The sequence below is a fragment of the Cyprinus carpio genome, chromosome A2 (assembly GCF_018340385.1).
Source record: "Cyprinus carpio isolate SPL01 chromosome A2, ASM1834038v1, whole genome shotgun sequence".
Lineage (NCBI taxonomy): Eukaryota > Metazoa > Chordata > Actinopteri > Cypriniformes > Cyprinidae > Cyprinus > Cyprinus carpio.
Window position 1 is genome coordinate 9,950,258 of NC_056573.1, and position 25,831 is coordinate 9,976,088.

Consider the following 25,831-nt stretch of genomic DNA (forward strand, 5'->3'; position numbering starts at 1 on the left):
CGCGTGGACAGGAAGGTCAGGAGGGAGAGAGGCGGCTTTACTGACAGTTTTTTTTTTTTTTTTTTCAGGAAACTGGTACACGTCCATTTTTTTCTCAACTGTTTACTTTCACTTTAAACATAGCCAACTGTAATTGTATGTAAACCTTTTGTGTTTTTGACAGTACTGGCGCAATCAGAGGCGAAAGATAGTCCAGTAATCAGGCGCTGTTTGACAGGCTTTTTAGTGTGAGCGAGCTTCAGGTGTACACGCTCAGAAAAAGTGCATGCCAGAACAGCACACGAATGAAATGTTTAACCTGCAAGCAGTGGTGTACTGTAGCGAAGTAATAATACTTTGTTACAGTACTTAAGTATTTTTGGGAGAATCTGTACTTTACTTCAGTTTTAATATTTGTGTAAACTTTCACTTTTACTCCACTATATTTTCTATTTTTCCCAATTATAATGTATACTTTTACTCCAATACATTTCGCAGAAGAATATTCGTTACTTAAAGCTGCAGTCCTTAACTTTTTTGTTTAAAAACTATTCAAAATCAATATTTGAGCAAGCACCTAACCAACCAGTGTACAAAACTATTTAAAATGATTCACATCAGTAAGCTTGTAATAAAGTTTTCTAATTTTAGTGGTACGGGTAGGTTTTCGAGGAGAAATTCGAGTACGTCGCTGCATCATGTCATGTCTGTAAACATAAAGAAGTTGTCCCAGCTAGTATGCTAGGCATATTGCATGTGAGAATGCTGCAGGTGATGGATCGTATATAGCCTTTTCTCACAGCAGCTGGAATAAATGGCGGACTGAATTTGAAAACAAGGTATAGCAATAATACAAAATGGAAGAAAGAGTTAAAACTGAACACAATCTTGCTGCTCAAACTGTGTATAGAACAATTTTTTATATATATATTTAATATGTATCCTTTTCTGTTTTGAATTTTTTTATTTAACTTTCAATGCATAGTAAGTTTAATATTAAAAAAAATAATAATTTCATACTTCAGTACAATAAATAACTTCTACCAAAGTAATTTTCTTGTAAAGATATCTATACTTTTACTTTAGTTTTCCTTTCAAGTACTTTATCCTCCACTGCCTGCAAGGCTTTAAAACACATGCAAATAATGTACTTTTGTAAGATTGTGAATACGTGCAGTGTCCCGTGTGTGTAACTCTAATGCTGAGTTTAAAATTGTGATATCGCACACCCCTACCTGCAGCTTTCAGTCACTTCAACAGAAGGTTTACAGTGCAGTTCTTACCACCATGGAAGGAAAACAAGAGGTCTGAAGGTATGGAGCCAGGCTCACGGTGGCTTTTATGGAGGCTGTAAAGATGTGCCAAAGCTTGGCAAGAATGTGCATTTGTGGGGAAAGCAGGCCAGGACCGAGCTCTGGCGTAATGGCTGACGAAATGAGATTAGCATTGGCCAGTGTTCCACAGACATCCTACCTTCACCAGTTTAATTGAATAAAAGCAGCAAACAAGAGTTTATATCTTTATGACTGGGAGGGAGCCACATTATTGAAAACATTGACAAGGGCCATTGTTGCATCTTGGATAGGATTTTTTTGTGCTCGTGCAGCTGTGTGTGTGTCGTGTACCACCCAGGTGTGCACTGTTTTCTCATTTTTATAAAAAAAATACACCTTCCCCACTGCGAGAACTGATAGGTATTCAAATCTACACAAACAATTCAAAATTTACATTATCAAACTCATTTGAAAAAAAACAAAAAAAAAACTTTTTATTAAGTTACATATTGCAGTTGTATGAGTAAACAGCTTACAGCTTACAAGACAATTCAGACAATAATTAAGTGAAAAAGTAATATTAATTCCCAAGGGTGGTTTTATTTTTATTTTTTATTTTTTTTCTGCTAAATGCATTCTGGGCTTGCACAGAAGCACATAATCAGTTGGTGCTGTTGTTTTAAAAAACAAAATAAAACTTTATTAAAAAGGACAATGTAAAGAGTCATAAAGACTCCTAAAAAAAAAAAAAAATGGTTCCTTTCTAACTTAAAGGGATAGTTCACCCAAAAATGAAAACTCTGTCATCATTTACCAAGTGTTGTTTTTGTTAATTAAAACTAAAAATAGGATTTGGGAATTTAAATAAAGCTGAAATAAATAAATAAATAAATAAATAAATAAAAATATTAGATAAAAAACTTAAACAAAAATTAGTAGGGATGTAATAATTAACCGCGAGCTGGTCGAAAATCGTTTTAAATATGTGACGATTCAAATCGGTTGAGATGCCAAACAAATCGCGATACAGATTGAGTAGGAGTTTGTATGAATATATATCTGAGGGGAACTGACTACCTTTAGAAAAGTGTACGTGGTATTTTCTTTTCATCTTGCCTCTGAACAATGCATATTAAAGTAGTGTTCATATGCACAGCTCTGCTTTGTTTACAGCGGTAACCCAGGAAACACTGTATCATTGCTGTTCATAAGCGCCACCTGCTGTCAGAGAGTGAATCTGCGTCTCATTCAGCTCGTCTGCTGCTTCGTTCAGATGTTTTATGCAGTATAGTTTAACAAATATAAAGTCAGACCATTCTGTTTTTTGCTTTAAATTTCGAAATTATACAGTCTAATTTAGATTAAAAACTACTCATGCTGCATATATGCTGCATCTTTGTTTGGATCATGATTAAAATCCAGTAGTTGCCTCTAATTTTAAATGGGAAGAGCACAGACAAAGGCTTATTTCTGTTATATTAAGAGATTTATTTTATTTGTTGTGGTTTTTTGATGTGGTACTTGTTTGGTTTGGGGTTTGTTTTAAATTTTAAATTTAGTTTTGTTATATTTCAATTTCACAAAGGAATGTGCAATAATAGCCTAATTAAACAACACCTTTTCATTTACTCTATAATGTCTTCAATCTCATTTTGTAAAAAAAAAAAAAAGAAAGAAACAAACAAACAAAAAAATTGTAAGAAAATCAAATCGTGAACTCAAAATTGTGAATTGAATTGAATCGTGAGTTGAATGAATGGTTACATCCCTAATGATAAGTAATGTTGCCTTAGCAGTTGAAGTACAAAAATTAATAAAACCAAAACTAAAATCTTCCCCACAAATTTTACATGTTGTCAACTAATTTAAAATAAACCTTTTACTAACTTGCATATTGCAGTTGTATGAATAAACAACTACTAATGAAAAACAAGACAATACAGACAATAATTAAATAGAAAAAGCAAAGTAAATGCCCAGTGATGGCTTTTGTTTATTTATTTTAAATTGTTTCTACTATACGCATTCTGGCCTGGCAGTGAATCACCTAATCATTAGTGGCTGTGTCGGTGCTGTTGTCTCTCTCACCTCTTGTCTTTCATAGTGGAGAGAAATGAAAGGCTTTCTGCCAGCCTCCTGTCAATGCCAATTAGCCCAGGTCAGAGGTCATGAGTCTATACAGCACTCACAGAAGCTGCCATTCACTCCATGCTAATAGCTTTAATGATTATTGTCACATTCACTTCTACAACTTTGCAGGTAACAGCAGTTGAGGACAGTGAAATTAGATTTGTCAAGGGACAGGTCAAACCCATAGACAATAGGGCCATCATGGGAATGGGAGGAAAACAAGTTCATTCCACTGCAGTCAAAGCCAGTAAAAAGTTAGCAGCACTTGTTTACTAGAGCAGAGCTGGAAGATTGCCCTCAGAACAACATAGTGAACATAAAAACACTTTAGGTAGATGTTCTGGTGAACTTGGTCCACTGGTTTTAATGGTAAGATGGTGTGGGCTTGCTGAGTTGAATCCTAGTGCAGTCTTTTTAGAGCAGTATTAGCTTTGCAATATAATGTTCATAGCATGGTACCCTCTACTGGTTAGCTCATGAAATTTCTACTTGAATTGGTTGGCCTAGTTGTGCAGGGTAGCGAGATTTTACAAGAATATTAATATTTATATGGAGAAATCAGACTGTGGGGAATGTTACAATGTTTTATGTAAGGAATTCTTAAAGGACATTCATTGTTGATACCATAAAGAACAAAGGAGTATTTGAGCAGAAAAAAGTAGATTTTCTGCTTGTTTCTGGTGATTGAAATAAAGCTGAAATAAAATAAACTATAAATATTAGATGAAAACCTGAAACTAAAATGACAAATGTTGCCTTGGCAACTAACTTTACTTGAGAAGTAAAGTTCAAGTACTAAAATTTAATTAAATTATAATAATAATAAAAAATAAAGCTATATATAAATATTTAAATCTAATAAAATCTAATAAATCTAATAAAAATAACAAAAGCACATAAAATGGCTAAAACTAAAAGAAAACAGCTGAAAATAGCTATTATAATTTCAATATAAATATTATAGTAGTATATACATACTAAAATAAGACATTTACTCACACTCGTGTTGTTTTAAACCTGTATGATTGTTTTTCTTATGTGGAACAAAAGAAGATATTTTGGAAAATGTCACCCCCCCACCCCCCACCCCCATACAATACCCAAATTCTTCGATAAATAAATAAATAAATAAAGTATATGTGTGTGTGTTCCACAAAAGAAAGAAAATTATACAGTTTTTGGAATGAACTGATGTTAAGTAAATTATGACAAATTTTTTGGGGTGAGTTATCCCTTTAATGATACTCTTGTGTGCTATTAGAAAGCCCTGGTCAATATTATTTTTTTCTATTATGGTACTTAGGAAGGGGAGCAGGAGGAGGAAAATAGGGTGTGCTCTCGTTTGTCTTATTAACATTTATGAATAATTTAACCTGGCATGCCTGGCCAGGGTCCAGACACATCATTTCTCAATTGCAATCAGATGGAGGAAGTAGGCTGATGCACAGTGATGTATGAATGACAGCTGGGGGGAGAGATGCTGCAAGTGAGGATTCAGCTTCAGTGCACGACGTACTGTAATAACTATCACAATTTATATACTCCTTATTGACCTGATGCTGCACATATGGAAATATGATTTTGCCCTGATATAATAATAATAATAGTGATATTAAAAAAGAAAAACTTAATGAAAAGCAAGAGTAGTGTAAATAATTAAAAACTTTACAATCATTGAAAAGTGTCTGTAATGCTGTTGAAGTGCAGTTCTGGCAGCTAATAATGAGCGTGCTTAAGGGACTTCAGTAAATTTGCTGAACCTTCTCATCGTGCTTGGCATGGTTGCTAATTTTTCAAAGGCAAACATTTTTACAAAGCAAGTTAAGTCGCAGCCAAATTAATGGAGCACCAGTGCAAACTTTAGATTTATGGCAGCACGGTTTTCTTCCTAATCCCTTGTTATTGTGCCGTTATATTAAATGATGAAATAACCCTGACATGTTTGGCTGCTGTTTTTCAAAAGCGGCGTTTTCCTGCATTTCAAACACAGAACCACTCAGAGAACGAGCGGTCTGCATCTCAGAGATGAAAACGATAGCATTTTAATTAACTCCGTCTACTGTCTTGTCCACTGCTCCCAATCGGATATTTGTTCGCAGATGTAACAATTATAAGAAGATCATATTAGCACAACAGAGACTCAGAATAAACCTTTCAGACTTGTGTTTGTATCAGCCCCAGTTTAGCAAAACAAATCAATTGGGACATTAGAGGAACCGTTCTAAACATCATTAGAACAATTTGTTCTGTGTCTGTGTCTAAACCTACAGCTGCTCTTCAAGAAGCCTAAACAGTCTGCTAGTGAAACTGTTCAAACTAACAATTAGTCTGGTGATATTTTAATCAAATTAATTATGGCTCATACTTGAAAATTTTAATTATACCTCATACGTGATATTTATTACTAAATATGTCTTGTGATTTAATTACTAACAAACATTAAACTAAGCAAATCCGCTTTATAAATAATTATGCTTATATTCTTCATTATTATTCTCACACTTACCAGTCACATAATTAATTTTCCCGAGTTGCAAAATAAAAGTGAAAATAAGACTGTCAATTATTAATATTCTTGCTTTATTATTTTATTTATTGTTATTCATTTATATCAGAGAAAAGAACAGCACATCACCATCTTTCTCAATCAATCCTGAAATGGAAAAGGAACAAAAAATAGCTGTGTTGTTTAGAAATAATGCAATTCTTTTGTGGCAGCACAATTATTCTAGCATAACTGGCTTGGGAATATAAGGCAATTATTTCTGCTGGCTAATTATTCGTTTTCATAATAAAGATGATTTTTCACACAGCAATGATAAGTGGAATCGATGCTTTGAATGAGACGTCCCTCCTTGGTTCTCTTTCTCTCTGGTCAGGTGGTGCGACGGTGTGCTTTAACAAACAGGATTAACAGGCAGGCCCCTCTTGGGCACATATGGCGTTGTCCTGGTAACCATTTTGATGCAGTCGATGATGGGGCAAACGCTCAGGCAGAGAGTGCAGCCGGTGCAGCTGTCCATGATTACAGGAAGATGGGTCTCAGGGTCAAACTTAATAGCCTGCAAAAGAAGAAGAAGGGGAGGGAAAAAAAGCTATTACATTAGAGCAATTATCGACTCTCAATAGGAGGATTTCCCCACTCCTGGGAGAGCTTTTCATGGATGGAAAAAAGCAACAACAATGACAGCAGCTAGCACAACAGTATCGTTCTTTAAGTTAAATAGCTGGCCTCCTTCGTCGCGCATCAGCCTTATTAATTTCAGACTCTGCGTTTGTCTCTTTATGTTTTCAATATGCAAGGCCAATGGTGGTGAATGAACTCTATAATCGAGTGACCTCCGAAGACAACATATAATCTGAAAACATTTTCTAGCTTCCCGTATTTTAGCAAACAAAATCCAGTAGTAATTGCTTTCCTGGAAATAACACTGTATCGTGTAATTATCTAATGTGTGCACCTGTACCTGGTAGCCTGAGTCGTTGCAGGTCATGTAGCATTTGCCACAGTTAACACACATCTCTGGATCGATGAGGGCCTGCACTTGTTCTGTGTTGTCCAGCTCCTGGTAGGCACCAATATGCTTCAGTGCTCTGGCAATCACATCCTTTGCAGAGAGGAGAGGCAGGGATTAAACGGCAAGAAAATCAGCTGTGGCATCTCAAAGAAACAGTTTGGAAGGCAGCATTCCATTCTTAAGTTAGCTTAATTAAATCAGTGCTGGAAGGAGCGGATCGGTTTTGATGTCTGACTCGTAGTTTGTGATCTCCATTTCCTCCTAGAGATCCTTTACAGCATAATCACCTCAAGGAATAAAGCCTTTTAATGTTATGAGCAGGAAAACTTCATGTGATACAAGACAGCCTCACAGATTACATGAGGACAAGCTGCTGAGGACGTGTATGTGAATTTCTGTATGGTTGTGTATGTTTCTGTATGTATTACACTGTCAAATCAATGAGTTGATAAAGAATGATTAAGAAAGACGTGATTAAAATAAGGACACAATTAATTGTAGACATGTAAGTAAATGATTATTACTTTTTTTTTAAGTTGAACATGACATTTCTTTAAAAAATGGCATTCATGGTGTAAGATACTGAAAAAACAACGGGGTACAGCAGCCATCTGTATGTATACTTATAATAACAACTTACTAAAAATAATCAAAGAAGCTAATTAATACATGTGCACTACCGTTCAAAACTTTTGGTTCGGTAAGATGTTTTTGAAGGAAAGTCTCCTATGCTCACCAAGGCTACAATGATATATCACAAACAGTAATAATATGAAACATTGTTTCAATTCAAAACAAGAGTTTTCTATTTTATATTATTTAAAATTTTAAATTCTTCCTATGATAGCAAAACAGAATTTTCAGCAGCCATTAATCCGGTCTCCACTTCAGTGTCACATAGAAATCATTCTAATATGATTATTATTTCTTATTATTATCAATGTTGAAAACAGTTATGCTACCTAATATTTTTGTGGATAAGTTGAAACTTTTATTCCCATGATTTTTTTTTGATGAATAGTTCGTTTATGAATGTATATTTCATTATGAAATATAAATCTTCTGTAACGTAAATGCCTTTACCGTCACTTTTGATCAATTTGATGATTCCTTGCTAAATATTATTATGAAATATAAATCTTCTGTAACGTAAATGCCTTTACCGTCACTTTTGATCAATTTGATGATGAGAGAGAGAGAAGAGAGTTACTGACCCCAAACAAAGAGAGAGAGAGATTAATATGACTCATCAGCATATCATGTAATTAATTTGAATTAAATCTGTAATTGACTGACAGCCTTAATATCACTGGAAAAATGTAATGCCCCCAATAATAAAAGGTGAGATGATATTTGAAGATATTACTTACTTTAACATTAGGGATGGGTTTTTTGGGGACGTTTCTTTGGGGAACTCCAGAATCACTGGTGTCTGTGATCACATTGCTCATTGCATCTTTAAGGCTCTTCTTGTACCTCGCCAGGACTTCAGTCTTCGTCTTTAAATACGGTCCAAAGCTAGGCAGACTCTTTAGAGAAAGATGACAGGTATACACGTTACATTCATTCAAAGTCATAAAATATTTGACTGAAAACTAGTTAATTTTAACTTTCAGGTAGTTTGAAACTTCATTAAACTTTGAATTATTCATTTCTATATTAGTCTATGAATGTACACGAATACTGATCTGTTCCACATTATATGTGTTAATGACATTTTAATGAAAGTTATTTAAAAATGATACCAAGAAGGGATGCCAATTTTCGATCATTTCCATCATCGATCGTTGTTTGAATTAACGATCAATTAATCGATTAATCTTTAAGCTTAATGCTGCAAAATGCGTCTATTGCAGCGGCACACAGTCACCGGCATGAAAGAATGTGCAAAAGCCACACAAAAAAACTATCAAATCGCTTTCTCATCCGAATTAAAGGGATTTTAGTCTGAATAAAATGCTAGAAGCAGGATTATAAAATGAATAGATGAAATTATGGTCATTTGATACTTTTGAGATCATTTGACTTTGTTGACTGTTTCCAATCCCGTCACAGAGACCGCTGAATGTGCCTCTTTAAATGGTTTCGTGGTGCTCGTTGTTGTATTTTAAAACACAATTGCAATATTTTCAACTCACGTTATGGTATTTAAAATAAGATTATCTCAAACGTGGCATGTGTGGCTGTGCTGCGCAGTCAGTGAACCGCTTCCATCGGCGCTTCTGCAGCGGCAAAACACACTGTTGCTCACACAAAACATTTATGTGAATATTATGACCATTACTTAATTTGATCCTGCTGGATCCTGTTTTTGCATTAGATCGTGAATGTGTGCATGCATACGAGGACGGCGCGAGCGCGGGTTTGACTAGAATCAAATTGTTTCCATATTCACAATGTATTTGAGTGTTAAACTATTGTTTATAATGTAAACTAGGCTTGTACTTTACACACGCATTTGCATATAGACAGAAAAGATCATCCTCTTCACATGAGCAAAAACATCCTTGGCATAACAGCAGAATCGACCTGTACACTATGGTCTATTTAAACTGACCAGTGTAAACTTTCATGTTTGGTTGACTGTATTTTATTTTGATAATGAACAGACTGCAATGTAAGTTTGAATTGCTAGAATATGTGGGGTGTGTGCATGCGAGGCGCCGGTGCGATCGAACAGCTGAAACATAAAAAAACTAAATTTTTGGAGTAAGATATAATCTGCAAAAGTGTTTACTTTTATTTTTGCGCACTATAATTATATAATGATTATTTTTTCTTTTGTAAAATAAAGCAAACAAACAGAATGCACGTTGTCATCCTTTCCTTTCTGTGAACTTCTTTATGACATCTATTTTAAATCTGTTAGCCTAAATATTTAAGTAAGTTATATTTTGCATATATTTTTTTTTTATTTTATTTTTTTATTTTTTTATGAAAACAATTTTATTTTAGGCCTATTACTTACATAGGCTATACATTTTCCTTAAAGTGCCCCTAATATGGGTAATAAAAGGTTAATATTTTGGTTTTGGGAGTCCCCAACAATAGGTTGATATGCATGCAAGGTCAAAAAACACTTTCATTGTATTATTGTCTTATATTATGCTTTTTTTTTTTTTTTTTTTTTGATTGATTACTAAGAAATTATTTGTTTAATAATTAATTTTTCCAAACTCCTCCTTTGTGTGATGCTAAACTGCGGTGATTGGTCTGATGACCCAAGTCTGTCGTGATTGGTCTACTGCGTGCAGCACAGGTCAATAACAGAATGCCCATCACCATTACTGAGCCCACAGCTTGGTGGTAAACACCCAAACATCCATGGTATATGTGTTAGCCCAAAGCAGAAACGTATTGATAAAGCAGTGCCGTTTGTACACTAATGTATTGCTCTATTCTTTATCAGAACTACAAGTAATAACAATGACAAACATGCACTATTCATTCATACATTTCTAGACAATTGCGAGTGAACAGATATTGCTGTTAGACAGACACCTACAAGCTGCGCGGAGCGAACACAATACACTCAACTAAATATGTATTTTGCATGCTACATTAGGCTTCAGAGTACATGACGGCAAGTTTTTAAAATAATTATTCCACTTTCAGAATAAAAATATCCTGATAATTTACTCACCCCCATGTCATCCAAGATGTTCATGTCTCCCTTTCTTCAGTTGCAACATAACGAAAAGATCGGTCATTTTTTTTCTTAAAAATATAATATAATTTTATGGTATACTTTTTTTTCTTGTTTTGTATATCTGTGATGTGCGTGTGTATTCTGTGTGTAAAGGTTCAAAACAGGGTATGTCTAAAAACTCCCAACACTTTTCTCCTCCAACTTCAAAATCGTCATACATCGTTGTTCAAATTTATTTATTTTTTATTTTTTTGTAAAGAGTGTTTGACCATCCTTGCACGTTCACTTTGTAAACACTGGGTAAGAGCTTCTGCAGCGATTTCGGATGATTTTGGAGTTGATGGAGAAAATGAGTTGGGAGTTTTTCAACATAACCTAACTTTACCCTAATGGATTTCCCTCACAGTGCAGAGCACAGCGTCTTCTCCACAGGAATCCCCCACAATGTTTTAGGGAGGGGAGGTTCAAGTTTTCCCGGGTCTGTGCGTACAACAAGTGGGCAGGCATAAATATGCTAATGTTTCAGTTTGACGTCACCTTGAAACAGCTAAAGAGTCGTTTTAAAAATGACTCGTTTTCATTACTCTGTGTCGAGTCTTTCTTTTGAAAGACAATAACTTTATACACGGTGCACTTTTAGATTTAAAACTTTGCAGGATGTTTTCATTCACTTAGAGCTGTGTTACACACTGCATGAAAGGTAATTTTCAAAAATCCATAATAGGGGCACTTTAAAGCATCCCATTTTGTTCCAGGGCTTGAAAACTGTGCCCTAGGCTATAGTTCCATGCAGAAACTTGTGAACGATGCTCTAAGTTGTGGCATCATCACCGTTTAGTGACATCACTGAATGCTCCGTGAAAATGTATTGTCAGTGTCGGTCACAGTGCTTTGCTGTTTTGAATCCAGCAACTATTTATTTACAAATTATAAACTCTGATTATGACACGTGTGGTATAAAAGCTTTGTTTATTAGAAGAATAATTGGTTAGCTGGAAAATGTTGCATCGCGATCATGCTTTTGGATGCCGTTCGATCCCATATAGCCTATATTTACGCGGCTTTGTTCTGGTTTGCTGGTTGGTCACGAATTTCCACAAATTCAATAATATTTAGGCATTGTTTCTTTTCCTAAATCCTCACCGTCTAACCTTATAATTTTGCAGGTTTATTTTATTGTCAATGACTTTTTATCACTGTTTTCGCATCTCTTACTGCGGGAAGGGAAATGAAAGATTTCATGGCCATGAATTAAGAATTAGTTCGATTAATTAATTTGTTCCCTCATTTTAGTTAAATCATGGGTTATTTAAGGTACAAAATAAATGAAACATGGACAGTGGCCACAAATAAATAAGTCATAGGAACGAATTAACAAGTTGTAGGAATGAATAGCCTAGTCTATCTATCCTGTGTCCCGCAGCCCTGCAAAGCGCAGAGCCCGATATAAAACAATTATCTGGGGACTTAGTTACTACATTTCTATTGCTTTCCATGTTGAAGAACTTTGTGTTGTTTCTATTTTAATGTACTTTTAAAGTTTAAATCACATTAAAAGCTTAATTTGTACATTATAAATGAATGATGATGATGATGATTTATATACCGTCAGCGTCACTCACAGCCGCTCGCACGTGTTTTGCGTATGAACCGCACGCAGCCCAAAATTAAATAGCTTAATCGATTAGCTTTAATTGATTGCATCTCTTATTGACAATTAATCGATCATCACCTAATACCAAGACATGATTGAGAAAGCATGTCAGGTATGGAGGTCATGTGAATTCATATCCATATTTAAATCAACCTTAGCTTTTTACACTAATCTAGTGGAAAGTGTGCTAAAACATCCTTGCTATCACTTCCCACATTCATTTAAAACAAAAGTGGTTGTAGTGTTGTCTTTGCCTCAGAGTCTCGCACAGATGCCTGACCCTCCAGAGCAGCAGGGCTAAAGAGGCGATTCGTATTCACAGTCACACTCTCATACCGACGCAACGAGCCTGAGAGGTGGCCATAAAAGAGCCTTGAGCCTTCGCTCTCTAAAGGCTATTTGACAGGAAACGCCAGCTCCATTAACGAGAAATCAAGTTTGCCACAAAATTAGCCATCCTTTTAATGGAGCCATAAAGAGAATCTGCAATGAATTGTTAGGAAATCATATAATACTACCCGTAATTGCAAGGATAAGCTGGTCAAACTAATGGTTTGACACTAAAATGGTAATGAATGGTAATTTGAGGGAAATGGACTTATGGGTTGCTGATGGGCACCGCTTCCAATAACTGATATTTTCAGTTTTCTAAATGCTCTTTCATGAAGAAGTCTTTTTTGGAGTTTTTTTTTGGAGGCTAATTATCATATTCATAATTTGAAACGATTGAGCAAATACTGAATTTTTTTAATGACCGTTTCGTTCAGCATCTCTCTTCATGACCTCTCTCCAAAAGAATGCTTCGGTTATTCAAGCATTTTAACAACACCCTATTCCACCTTTCCCGCAACAAGTATTCCTTACAGCGCCTGCCGAAAATCCTTTCGTCCCAACGATAGGACATTTAAATTGGTATAGCATTTTCCCAGTCACACTATCTCCTCAAAGCTGTCATTCACAACCGCCTGTAACCCTTAATTTCCACCATGGCCAGATGGAAGTGTCTCCCTGCAAAGCAAAAAGAATCAAAACACGACAGGAAAGGACTCAGTTATTAGACGCCCGTGTCAAACTTTTTTTTTTTTTTTTTTTTGGAAAGTAGCAGCCCAAAAGAGATTAGAGGCCTTTGGTTAAGCAGGATGTATCAGAGGAATCAGGGAAACAAGTCTACGGTGGCGGTGTTGACTGCAGGTCTAATGGCTAGCTTGGGGGGGGGGGGGGGGGGCGCATCCTCCATGTATTTATTTCCCTGTAGAGCTAACACTGGTGGCCCTGTTCTAATCCTGCATAAAAGCATTACTCTCTCAGACACAGGGTGACAGTCTAATGAATCAAGCGCTCCAGCCCTGTAGCCGACAGTCTGAGGAACCCATCGGAGGCTGGGGAGATAAACGTACACACACTGACTACACACATGGATCCATTCTCACACACAAAAACACACAGGCTAGACAGAGATATGTCATTAACAGTGCATCAGTCAAAATAAACACAGAGACGACTGTCTTGCTTGTGAAACCTTGATTACACGGCAACTTTGAACACTACTTTATTTTTAACGTGCTGACAGCTTTCTATTGGAATAAAGAGCCTAAGGGTGTGCCGTAAGATATTAATTATATATATTATTTTAGTTTTTTCCCCCAACTTTCTGACAGTGACAGTCAAGAGCAGACAGGAAATGACGGGAGAATCACAAATACAAGCCGAATATGAAATTTAATGAACGTCACAGCTCAACACCTAGCACTAACTACTAGGCCACATATGGAATATGTGCATCAAAAGCACTATATACTGATGTAACAGATCAGCTGATATTGGTTAATCAATTGGTCATGCATATATTACTATTTTTTTTTTTTTTTTTTTTTTTTTTTTACTTGCAGATTACCTTCTTAAAGTCTTTTAAAATGAATCATAATAAGTAATAATTTTAAGGAATCTTGACATGAGAAATCAATGTTTACAAGGATTTGACAACTTTTGTTAAAAGTTGAAGCAGCCAACTGTATTGAATCTCATAGCAGCTGCACCGTAAACAATTTCATAATGCTTTGCCTTTAAATGACAGTTTAATATGGAAAATGTTTTTAAAAATACTTATTCGTGTGCATGTTTTTGACATGTGTTGATGCATTTCTCTATTAAGTGACATTAGCAAATCATAACAGTGGCCATTTACTGACATATCTAACCATCAGACACGTCATGTTTTATGTATATATATATATATATATATATATATATATATATATATACAATGGTATATATATACTGATATATATATATAACATGCCATGATCCTTTAATAACACTCTTAACACTCTTAATGTAAATCTTATCAATGTACATACATATATATATATATATATATGTATATATATATATCTCTTAATGTAAATCTTATCAATGTACATACATATATATATATATATTCTACAATATTGTGATGTCTAAATTCACTTCATAAATAGTTTTTAAAATGATTCATTTTAGTTTGTAGTTTTTTATTGTTTAGACAAAATATTAAAAAATAATATCAGCCATTGATGGGTCATTTATAATTTATTTACGATAAACAACAAATGAGGTAAATAGATGACTTTATCATAAACAGCTAAATTACTTATGCATGAGGGTGCTATAACACTTATGCATGAGGGTGCCTTCCACTCAGTCGGTTAAGAAAGACTGGGAAAATCTGAAGCTTAGCAGATAACATTTAATAGTCTATTAATAATGGTTGGTTATTGACTAAATTTGAATTTACCTTGGAAGTCCAAGAGTTAAAATGAACAACAGTTTCCCCACAGACTTCAGTCAATGTGTTTTTTTTATTTTTATTTTTTATTTTTTTGCTTTTACAAACTGAGTCATTTTTTGTTTCATTCTAATCAACATGCAACAGATGTTCTCCATTCAGCTTTGAACAATTTCTTTGATGACATTATATAAAATACTCAATTTCCATTTTCTTGTTTGCTTAAAAACATGAGCTAATCTGCTGTTCCAAACTTTCAGCACGACAAATATCCATTTTTACTACACATCCCTCACAGAAACAGGAGCCATGAAAACAGAACCAAAAACACTCGATCACACTTCACTGCCTTACATCTTCTCAAATCTCACCAAAACCACACACAAAGCAACTGACCACCATTTTGCCTCCGGCAGTCTTGTGAGTAAGTGTGGGTACTCAAATGGCAACCGGCGGAAATCCCAGATGCCTATTATAACTTCTTGTCTTCCAGATACACAAACTGCAGTCTGCCCGATTCACAGCAACCCAATTCAGCTCTATTAGATGAGCTCTTCCTCTCTCTCTGTTTTCTGTTTAGCAACGAGCCATGGCGTATCTGCTTTATGCTAATTCGCTCTAAGATCATTCAAAGGATTCAAAGGAGAGTTTACAAAGCAATACACTTAACAATGGAAAAGAAAAAAATATAATGATGGGAGTTTTCACAAAGAATGTTTTTTTTTTTTTTTTTTTTTTTTTTTTTTTACAAAGAAACATTGAAAGAAAAAGAAAATGCTATTTGCTTTGGGTGTCTGCTAAACAGACAGGTTGAATACTTGTGTATAAAAGTGAGCACGCTAAAGTTATACAGACGTGTTGGTGGAAAAGGAATCTTTCCTTTTTCTTTCTTTCTATTGAGAGGGAGGCTTTTTTTTGCACGTCCACTCCACGAGGAGTGCTGTTTTAATGAGAGGAGCTACACGCACTGCCAAATCTCATGTCCGGGGCAACCAGAAAGCCTCTGATAATTAGATGCAGAGCTTTCCAAAACACAGGGCTTGTCAGTTCTCCCATCTCCCCTCTGAATTGTAAATCAAGAGTGCAGTGGAGTAAGGAGCGCACATTATGTCAGTGTGGGCTGAGTGATTTAAATTGTACAAGAATTAGAATGGAAGCCCGGCCTCCTATGTTCTGTAGCATCGCGCCCATCGCTGAGGGAATCGACGAGAGAAGCGTTAATCTTTATCTTTGCTTTGTAATGGCCATTAATAGCACTTTAAGAGCTAAACAGACCTCACTTGACAGATGTAGCAGTCTACAGAAAGCAGTTTCAGAAGGACATCAGTTGAAATGTTATTGTTGTCCTGATTGCTGGGGAACCAGTTAGGTCCTACTGGGACATCATCAGATGATTTAATTACCTGAACGATCTGACCACAATGTCTCTCTGCCATGCTAAACCCTACAAAGCCTAAGGTCTCATATTAATATGGCCTCTAAATTACAACATGACCAGAACTTTGTTGGAAAACCTATTGTACACAATCAGAATACATGTGTTTTGTCATCAGATTGATAGTTTACCATTTTTAAGCAAGTAAAAGGCCTGGACTGGACTGAAACAACGTAGGTTTGATTATCCATACACCATGAGCTCCATATTCTCCTTATATATGAGCCATAAAAGCCTGATGTATCAACTATAACACATGCAAACTTTTTTTTAATTATTTTATTTTTAATATTTTATCCAAAGGTTCAGTAAACTGTAGATTTTTCTGACTTATTTCTAATGTTATGCTTTACAGGGTTAAACTCTACAGGTGACAAAGGTAAAAAGCTCTTATAAAATTCACAACTTTTTTTTTAACACAAAATACTGTAGCTTATAATCAGTGAAAGTTCATTAATTAAAGTTGGGCTTATTTTGTTCAGTAGCACATTTTCAATTTACAGGAACCTCTTACGTAATGACACTAAATAATACAGAATAAAATAACAAAACATTAATCCCCCAAGCTAATGTTAATGTAAGGTGCTCAGTGCTGGTATCATGTTGGGCATTGATCTCTGCACTTTAATTGGCTCCAGGCAGTGAATTTGCTCTTGTTTGGCAGAGAAAGAAATACTGTATTAGCCAAGTCCACGCATCTCTTTTTGTGTCTCATCTCACCAGGGTGCAAAGATAAATGAAACCTTTTGCCAGTGTCCTCACTCCATTTCTGAACAGCAGCAAACAGTCAGATAACAGTGTGGGTGCGTGTGTGTGTACTCACACTGGGACCTTTGCATGCTGTTTTTTTGTGACCTGCTTAAGGACTACAGAGTTCCTTGAAATTTAACAGGTAGAAACTCTCTAAAACGCTTCCTGGAACTTGGACTTGTGTGACCTGCATGATTTGGATTATAAAAAGCACAGAAACACACCTTACAATAATGATGACTACATATCATTATATCTCTCACACACACACGCAAGCACGCATGCACACACACACACCAACCAACTGATTAATCTAAAATAATTAGAACTTTTCCATTTCACTTTCTTTCACAGTTCTTGGATTATAAATTGAGCTAAACTTAAAGCTTTTTTTTTTGGTCCTGCTTTCCAGTAAAAATATCTAAACATCATTAAAACAATAGAAGTTTACTTAAGCAGAACTGCAAAAAGTATTAAGACTTTTTTATATATGAATGTATTACATTTAAATAATATGATGTAATATAATGTGCATAAAATAAAATGAAATAATATCTAAAATGTAAAGAATACATGTTAGAAAAATATTTCATATAATTAGCATGATTAAATTATATAATAGATTTAATAATATATTATTATATTATTTATTTGTTGAAAACCATTTTCCACCCACAACTTCTGAAAAACAAAACATTCTTGCATTCAAAATTTATTTTATATACAGTGGGTACAAAAAAGAATCACCCACTTTAAAATAATCACATTGTGTTGCTTTGCAGCCTGCAATGAGTTTTTGTTGTATCCAGTTGTATTTACTCAGCGCAACTTATAACATCCAAGTGAAAGATACTGTATAACACCAGCATGTTAGAAAAAAAAGATTTAAAAAAAAAAAAAAAACACTGAGCTGGAAAAAGGATCACCCCCTCCTAAAAATTACTTAAACTTAATCAGATGTAGCTAAAATCACCTTGGGAGGGGTCCAAAAAAAAAAAAAAAAAAAAAAAAACACTCCTCAAAAAAGGCCACATGCAGTCACGACTGAGCTGAATTGTCAATGGTAAGAAGGTTTACCTTCAAACATGACAATGACCCAAAGCACACAGCAAAACTGAGCACAGAGTGGTTGAAGGAGAAAAAGGTGAATGTCCTTGCATTTACACAAAGTCATGATTTGTTTTTTTGGGGTGTACTAGAATAGGTCTTCATGTTTGATTATTCCAAAACACAATCAAGTTATATTTGTAGTTTTTTTTTCTTTCCATATTTTACATTATGGCAGCACCTCTCTTCCCAGTTTGTCTCAAACACCCTGTTTACTTTCTGTTTCGATGTAGCCCCTCGTTGGTTAGCTTGTCCAGTATGTTGTGATTGATGAACCACTCAAAGCGTGTTCCGGAAATGTCACACCCCTTACGGTAACTGTGAGTTTCATCTGCTCACCTTTAAATACTAACAATGATGTCAATTTTGCCATAACAGTCTGAGCCCTATTCAGACCCTGTGAATGTTTAAAAAACATGCTACTAAAGCAACTTCTTCATCTTCTCTAGTGCAGCTCAAACAGGCCTCGCACCCTTTTTTGCTTATTCCATGGGCAGGAATTATTTAAATGAGCAACATCGTGATTTCCAGAAGAAGCGCGCTGTAATCTGAACGTGCTCTTTATGCTCAAACTGCAACATTACACACTAACTAACTTTGAAAAAGTGAAAAAACATAATAGGACCGCTTTAAGTCTATTTTGTGCAATTACAAAGTTTATCGTCCTCATCTTTAAGGATGTTTAGAAATTTTTACTAGACAACAAGAAAAAAAAAATGCAGTGCATATATTGACAAAAATATGTGTTTAAAATAAAAGCAAATTCAAGTGTCTGAACACCCTCCTCCCACTCCTAGTTTTCCAAAACTCGTGCTTGTTTCTGGACAGGGCTCTACAGACACCCTGTTGGCACAAAACAGAGAGAGAGAGAGATTTCGCCCCTCATGTTTTTCAAAATCATGTTGTAGTCGAGCAATAGCACTTATCAGTTCACAGTGTTTTTCCCCCACTATCACTTTTAACACAAGCACAAAGCTGTTTATGGAGAGAGAAACATTTGCATATGTTTCATTTTTATGATGCGTGAATATGGTGTAGTAATGGAGAAAATATCTCTTTGTGCAACTGTGAAATTTCAGTGGAGGGTTGAGTTTGGCTGTGACCAAAAGAGAGACAAACATAATCACAATTCAGATAATTTAGTGATATTAAAAATAAATATATGGTAAACATGACAGCTTTGATTATCTAACATTTCAGCACCCTCACATTTTGTGCTTTCTGTGTGCAATGCCATTCACAACTAAAACCCAAAATGTAAAAAAAAAAAAAACCTCTCTTCATTGATATCGATCATAGAAGAATTTATTATATTTGTTTAAAACTAGATGGGTTTCATACCACATTTTACAGCACAGCGTAGCTGAGAGCCACCATTGGTCAAATGGTCACAGGGTCACTAACCGGTCTGAAGAAGCCTGGGGCTTCTTTCACGCCAAGCAGAGGAAAGTAAATTACTCTCATGCCTTTTAGCATCATCCTTGCGGCTATGTTACTAACACCCACAACCTTAAACATCCTTCATGACTCAATAAAGCATTATCTCCACACCAGGAGGATTTTGCCTGTTTAATTGCAACACAAATCACTAAAGGTTAACCAAAGACACCACAGAGAGTTTCGTTTTTTAAAATGAGCCTTAGGCGACCAGCCACAGAGATGCTCACCTTTCCAATGAGCTCGTCCACGCGGGGGACTGGTTTGCCCTTCTGGTGGCGTATGGTGGGAGGAGACTGGCCATCCCAATCATGTAGCTCCTCTATGCTTTTCAGATACAGCAGCGCCTTCAGGCCTAAACAGTAGTCCTCAATCACCGTGAAGTCCTGATTCTGCACAGCACTGCACACCTGTTAAATATGCACAGATAAACAGACCTCAGGGCCCAGACTTAGTGAAACACCAGTGATTACACTATCCACATCATCTTTTTAGTGTGCATTTTAAAAGGAGAGCGTATTCAATAACTCAATGCAGCATAATAGAAAGAAAGCTGATGTGGTTGCAGAGCAACAGGACTAAGTTTCTTTTCATTTAAGTTGTTGTTTACTGATAATCGTTCTCTCTGCTGAAGCTCTAAAAACCAATTTGCCTTCAGATTCAAAAAATGGCTGAACCTTTGGGCTACACACAGCTACAAACAGCTCAAATTCTTGAGTTTGTTCTACTGTTTGAGAATAATAGCACCTATTCAGTTGTCTCCTTATTAGTTCACTGTTTCAGAACATTGAATATATAAATGTTGACGCACACTACTTTATAAATGATTATTTTTAAAATAACTTCATTTTATTCAGAAAGAATGCGCACAAGTTTTCTATTTCAAATAAATGCTGTTTTTTATCTACTTATTAAAGAATCCAGAAAAAAAATGTATCTTGGTTTGCATAAAAATATTCAGCATCACAACTGTTGTCACCATTGATAATAATAAGAAATGTTTCTTGAGCATGAAATCAGCATATTAGAATGATTTTTGAAGGATCATGTGACACTGAAGACTGGAGTAATGGCTCCTGAAAATTCAGCATTGCGATCAAAGAAATAAATTACATTAACAATATTAATGTTTTTACTGTATTTTAATCAAATCAGTGCAGTCTTGGTGAGTGTAAGATACTTCTTTCAAAAGTATCTTACACTTTTTTTATATATATCTCCCTGACATCTGTTGTGGAAGTTCAGAATGAGTCGATTTTGCAGCTTGTAGATTCAATAAATGGTCTTTTTGGACTAGGGAGGAAGTTTTGACAGTCACAGTATTTTTATACTTATATCATATATTTTTTCTCTCAAAAGCAAAGTTTTATTTCTCATGATATGACCCCTTCAATAATGAGATGAAGTTTGACAGAAAATCTCAAGTTTAACAGACTCAGAGACTATCTTGGATTCATCTTCACCACAGAGAGGTTGTTTAACCCCTCACCTCAAATATCATCTAAGCATTTCCCAATGGAAAATACAGTTTGCAGCATTCTTCACTGATAAAATCCACTACCATCAGACAAACCACAGCTGACACTTCTCCTTTTGGAGTGGTTTCTAACTCTCCATCTACTGCTATAAAAAGGAATATGTCCATTTTCCTAGTCATTAGCCTTAATAAACTCACCCAGGTCACATCACTTATGAATTCTTTGAGGGTCCTTTTTTGACCCATTACACGCTTACTTGCTCAAAACAGTTTTAAACTCCTAAAAAACGGAACATCCTGAACATTGTTAATCAGTTCATCCAGCAAGTATTTTACCACATAGTTTAAAGACAGCAATTGTTAGGCTTCTGGTGAAGCAAAATGATCCTGATTCTCCTCCAATCTTCCATTTCAAAATAATTAAAAACAGTATTCTTACAACTGTCTCAACATTAATAATCCTAATGAGACATTTCAGTCTGGCCTTACCATAGCTCTAAAATTTCTCTTTTAACAGATCTGCAAGTTAATAAGGTAATCTGTCAATCCTAGAACTTTCTGATCTCAGTGCTGTCTTTAGAGCTGTTGATCATAAGATTGTGCTTGACTGACTGACCTATTCAGCTCAGTTTTAGATTAGTTTAGATCTTACTTAAGCGACTGTAAATACTATGTTGCACTAGGTGCACACAACAACAGATAATTTGTGGTATCCCCCATGACCCATTGACTTCCACAGTATGAAAAAAAAAAAAAAAAAACCCTATGCAAGTCAATGGGGACCAGTACACCCCCTCTGAATAAATATAAAGGATGTATTTTCTTAAGGATCACTAATATAATTCATGGAAAGATGGCAAACTTGAAACATATTAAACATAAAACAACAAAATATATGCCAATATTTTCTGTAAGATAAGTAAATTAGCCAATTTTGTTTAAATGAAGGATTGCAGAAATGAGTACACCCTAGATTTAATTCAGAAAATGTATAATATTCTAGTACCAAGTATGTCCTCCAGAACTTAAAGTATACTGCTCTGACCCTTCTTGTCACTGAGTGTACAAGTTCATGACAAATTTTAACATATGTCCATTTTAACTCCTGGACGACCTCCTTAAATGCTCTGGTCTTTAATGGGGAGTTTTGCTCAGCTCGTCTCTACAGAATCCCCCACTGCTGCTCAAGAGCATTAAGATTGGGTGAAATACATGTCCACTGAACAATTTTCACCTTGGGAGAATGAATATATTTTTTGTCGTGCTGAAAAAAATGCCCAATAATCCAGGGAATGAGAGGAGGGTAGCATCTTCTGTTTAGTAGTGTGTGAATTCATGCCAGCATTGATAAAGCACAACTCCCTCACACCTTCAGCACTCATTCATCCCTATATAAAAGTTTTACTACCACTGAACGTCACTGTGGGTACCAAGCACTTCTCACTGTACTCCTCCTCTAGGAACACCAAAACATGTTGAATGCTTTTGGATCCGAAATGATTGACTTGGTCTCTTGAGACTAGAGTATGAATTCCCAGAAGTCTCTATTTTGTAAATATGGGCCTTGGAAGAGGTTAAATTAGTTTATTTTGCTTTGGCTACAGTAGGTAATTCTAGTGGTGACAACAACCACACTGTAAAAAGTGATTTTTTGAACTTGTAAATAAAGATAGCATCAGTTAAGTAAATTTTACAAACAAATACTATTTTGTCTTTTTACTTCAAAATATCACGTTTAATTCAATAAGCTACTAGAGGTTTCGTTTTTATTTATTTTACTTAAATACATAAGTAAATTCAAATGGAACTGCCTAAGTAGATATTTTAGGTAAATTTTTTATAATTATTTTTTACTTAGAACCGTTTGTTATGTTTACAAGGATTCTTTAAGTAAATATCAAAGTTATGATCCCATATTTCCCATCATGCAGTGGGGCATGAATAATTAAAAATGTACACTGTTTTATGGTTGGCTTTTGTTGTTAGTTGTTTAGTTTAGTTGTTAGTTGTTGTTTGTTTTAGTAACATACTGTTTTGTGACACCTGGAGTTCATTTTCTACTCAAAATGACCCATTCATACTCAAACACTATTCACTGATTGTTACCGTCATTGTGTGCAGTGTACCAAGTATTGAGGTCTCTGTGTTAATTTGACTATTCATTTTATTGAGGTAGGCATATTATCTTAAAAGGATAACAGTCTGTCTACATGCTTACTTGCATGTTTGCAAGTGAATCACATGCTGTAATAGAATGGTGGTTTTCAAGTGTTGCCTTGTTAAAGTAAATTGCATAAACTTGCAGATTTTATTTAATTCAATGTTTGAGTTTTACTTAAAATATATGAGTGCAAAAGAAGGAAAAATTTGTACACTTTTTTACAGTGATAAGCATTACATAATGTCAAATTTACAAACAAAGAGTCAACAAAATTAACTGGGAATTTCCAAGTAAATTTAACTAAACCTACTTATAATTATGTTAAGGCTTTTACTTGGCAAATGTTTGTAAATTTTACTAGCCTTTTCTGAGTGAAAAAAATTTGCAAAGTTTTTTCAAGTAAATCCTACTCCACATTTTTTACAGTGCATGCATGTCACTTCTGCAGGCTGCGTCATACTCTGTGAGATTTCATAGCTTTTGCTGGCTCTGAGACACTTGCATGTTATTTCTTCTGCTCTTTTTTTCTAGCAAAAAAATCACTTATCACTAAATGAAAACGTGTGGGGAAAAAAAATGTGAAGACCTGAGTATTTCAGGAGTATTATCACAAATCCATTGTTTTTGAATGTCGTTGCTACTTCTGCTATATTTTCACACTTAAAACAATAATTTGGTATTTCTCTTGTACCATTGTCCTCTTTTATGCTAAGAAATAAGTCACCTAGCAGTTCTCCCCCAAGTGGTTCTACTACTGCCAGTATTAAGTCTGAGGATGATTCAGTGGGCTATATAACACTTTTAATTGTCAGGAAATGACTTGTCTTTAAAAGTTTTGGGTCAATATCCTTACCTGTTGATCAAAAATAGCCTTAATCCTATACACTTCCTTTTTTTTGTAACACAAAATTTTTATCACTTTGATAAGAAAATCTTATTTTGCTGAATAATTTTGGCATTCTTATTTGGTAATTGAACAAGCAGTCTTGTTGGAACATTATATCTCCAAAGAACCCTAACATGTCTTCTAAGTAAAGAGTACTTGCTGAATTTGTTAAAGGTGCTGTATGCAGGATTGACACCAAGTGGTTGAACTAAGTCCAAATTCAAAATGTTGGAGACGTTTTTTTTCACCCGGCCCCTCCTCCTTTAGACTTGATGCAAACACAGGTTGCCGGATTGACGACACAAACAGGAACGAGCGCACTTGATGATGAATGAAATGACATAACCTGTGTTTTCTGCCAACTGGCAACCTGGGGTGCTGAAATAAAATTGGGTAAACTGGCAGTGTGCGGGTTTACAAACCAAAACCAAGATTGAAATTACGGTTCGGGACATGAATACACATTTTCAAAGGACTGACTGTAGCATTGTTTTTCAGATAAACAAGTATGTTAACTTAGCATGTTTCTTAAATATCTGCAAACATATTATGGTATTTTTATGCTTTAGTAGAGTCAAAATCTTACATACAGCACCTTTAAGTTTTAGAGGGAGCGTACTCATTTATGCTGTGTACTTATATATATATATATAGAACACAGCATAAATGAGTACGCTCCCTCTAAAACTTAAAGGTGCTGTGTAAGATTTTTGCAAGAAGTTGCAATCTTTACATTTAGTCCAGAAGTGTGCTAATTGGTTTGTGGACATCTGGAGCAAGATGTCCACAAACCAATTAGCACACTTCTGGACTACATGTAAAGATTGCAACTAGACTCTTAAATACAGTTTTATTGTGCCATATATAAACCAATTGTCTCTGGATATTTTTTAACTATACTAACAGCATTTGTAAAACAGCATATTATCACATTCATAACATCTCTTAGCTATGTGAATTCTACCCCTACTGACAGTGAGAATCTCATTCACGCCTTCGTCACATCAAGACTTCACTATTACATTAGTGTTTTGGCTGCCCTGTCTAAGAGCTGTCTAAAAAAATGTGCATGGATTAATTTTATTTCAAAAAAAAAAAATAATGAAAAAAAAAAAAAAAAAAAATAAAAAAAAAAATATATAATAAAATATAAAATATATATATATATATATATATATATATATATATATTTTCCATCAATCCACTGAATCACATCACTTTAGCATGTATAGTTGAGGTCAAAAGTTTACAAACTTTTGAACAGGGTCATTTTTATAAATTGAACTATTATTTTCTCTTGTGGACTATATGTAAATGTCTTTTATGTGAAATATCTTATTGATGTCAGTACTAAATAAAAAATAACATGCATTTTTTATTATTGTTGTTATTTATATTTTGAAAGTTGTATGAATTTTTTTGTCATCTATTTATATTTTATTTGATGCTTATTTTGTTAATTTTAAGATATTTTAATTTAAATATATATATATATTTATTTGGCATTTATTTGACCAAAAATACAGTTAAAACATATTGTGAAATATGTTGATTAAATGTTATCTATTTTCATATATTGCAAAGCTGAATTTTCAGCAGCCATAACTCCA

The 25,831-nt window shown here is 34.8% G+C and overlaps 1 protein-coding gene across 1 annotated transcript in view; it reads right to left on the bottom strand.

The window, feature by feature from the left end:
* Window positions 1–5,944: 5,944 nt before the first annotated feature.
* The window catches only part of dpydb (dihydropyrimidine dehydrogenase b), a 157,911-nt gene continuing 138,024 nt past the window's right edge, over window positions 5,945–25,831 (bottom strand). The window contains exons 21-24 of the mRNA XM_042771862.1: window positions 19,928–20,107; window positions 8,272–8,430; window positions 6,851–6,991; window positions 5,945–6,445 (exon numbers count right to left, since the gene is read on the bottom strand). Coding sequence (XP_042627796.1) covers window positions 6,281–6,445; window positions 6,851–6,991; window positions 8,272–8,430; window positions 19,928–20,107 — 645 coding nt within the window. The 3' untranslated portion in view covers window positions 5,945–6,280. The remainder of the gene's footprint in view (window positions 6,446–6,850; window positions 6,992–8,271; window positions 8,431–19,927; window positions 20,108–25,831) is intronic.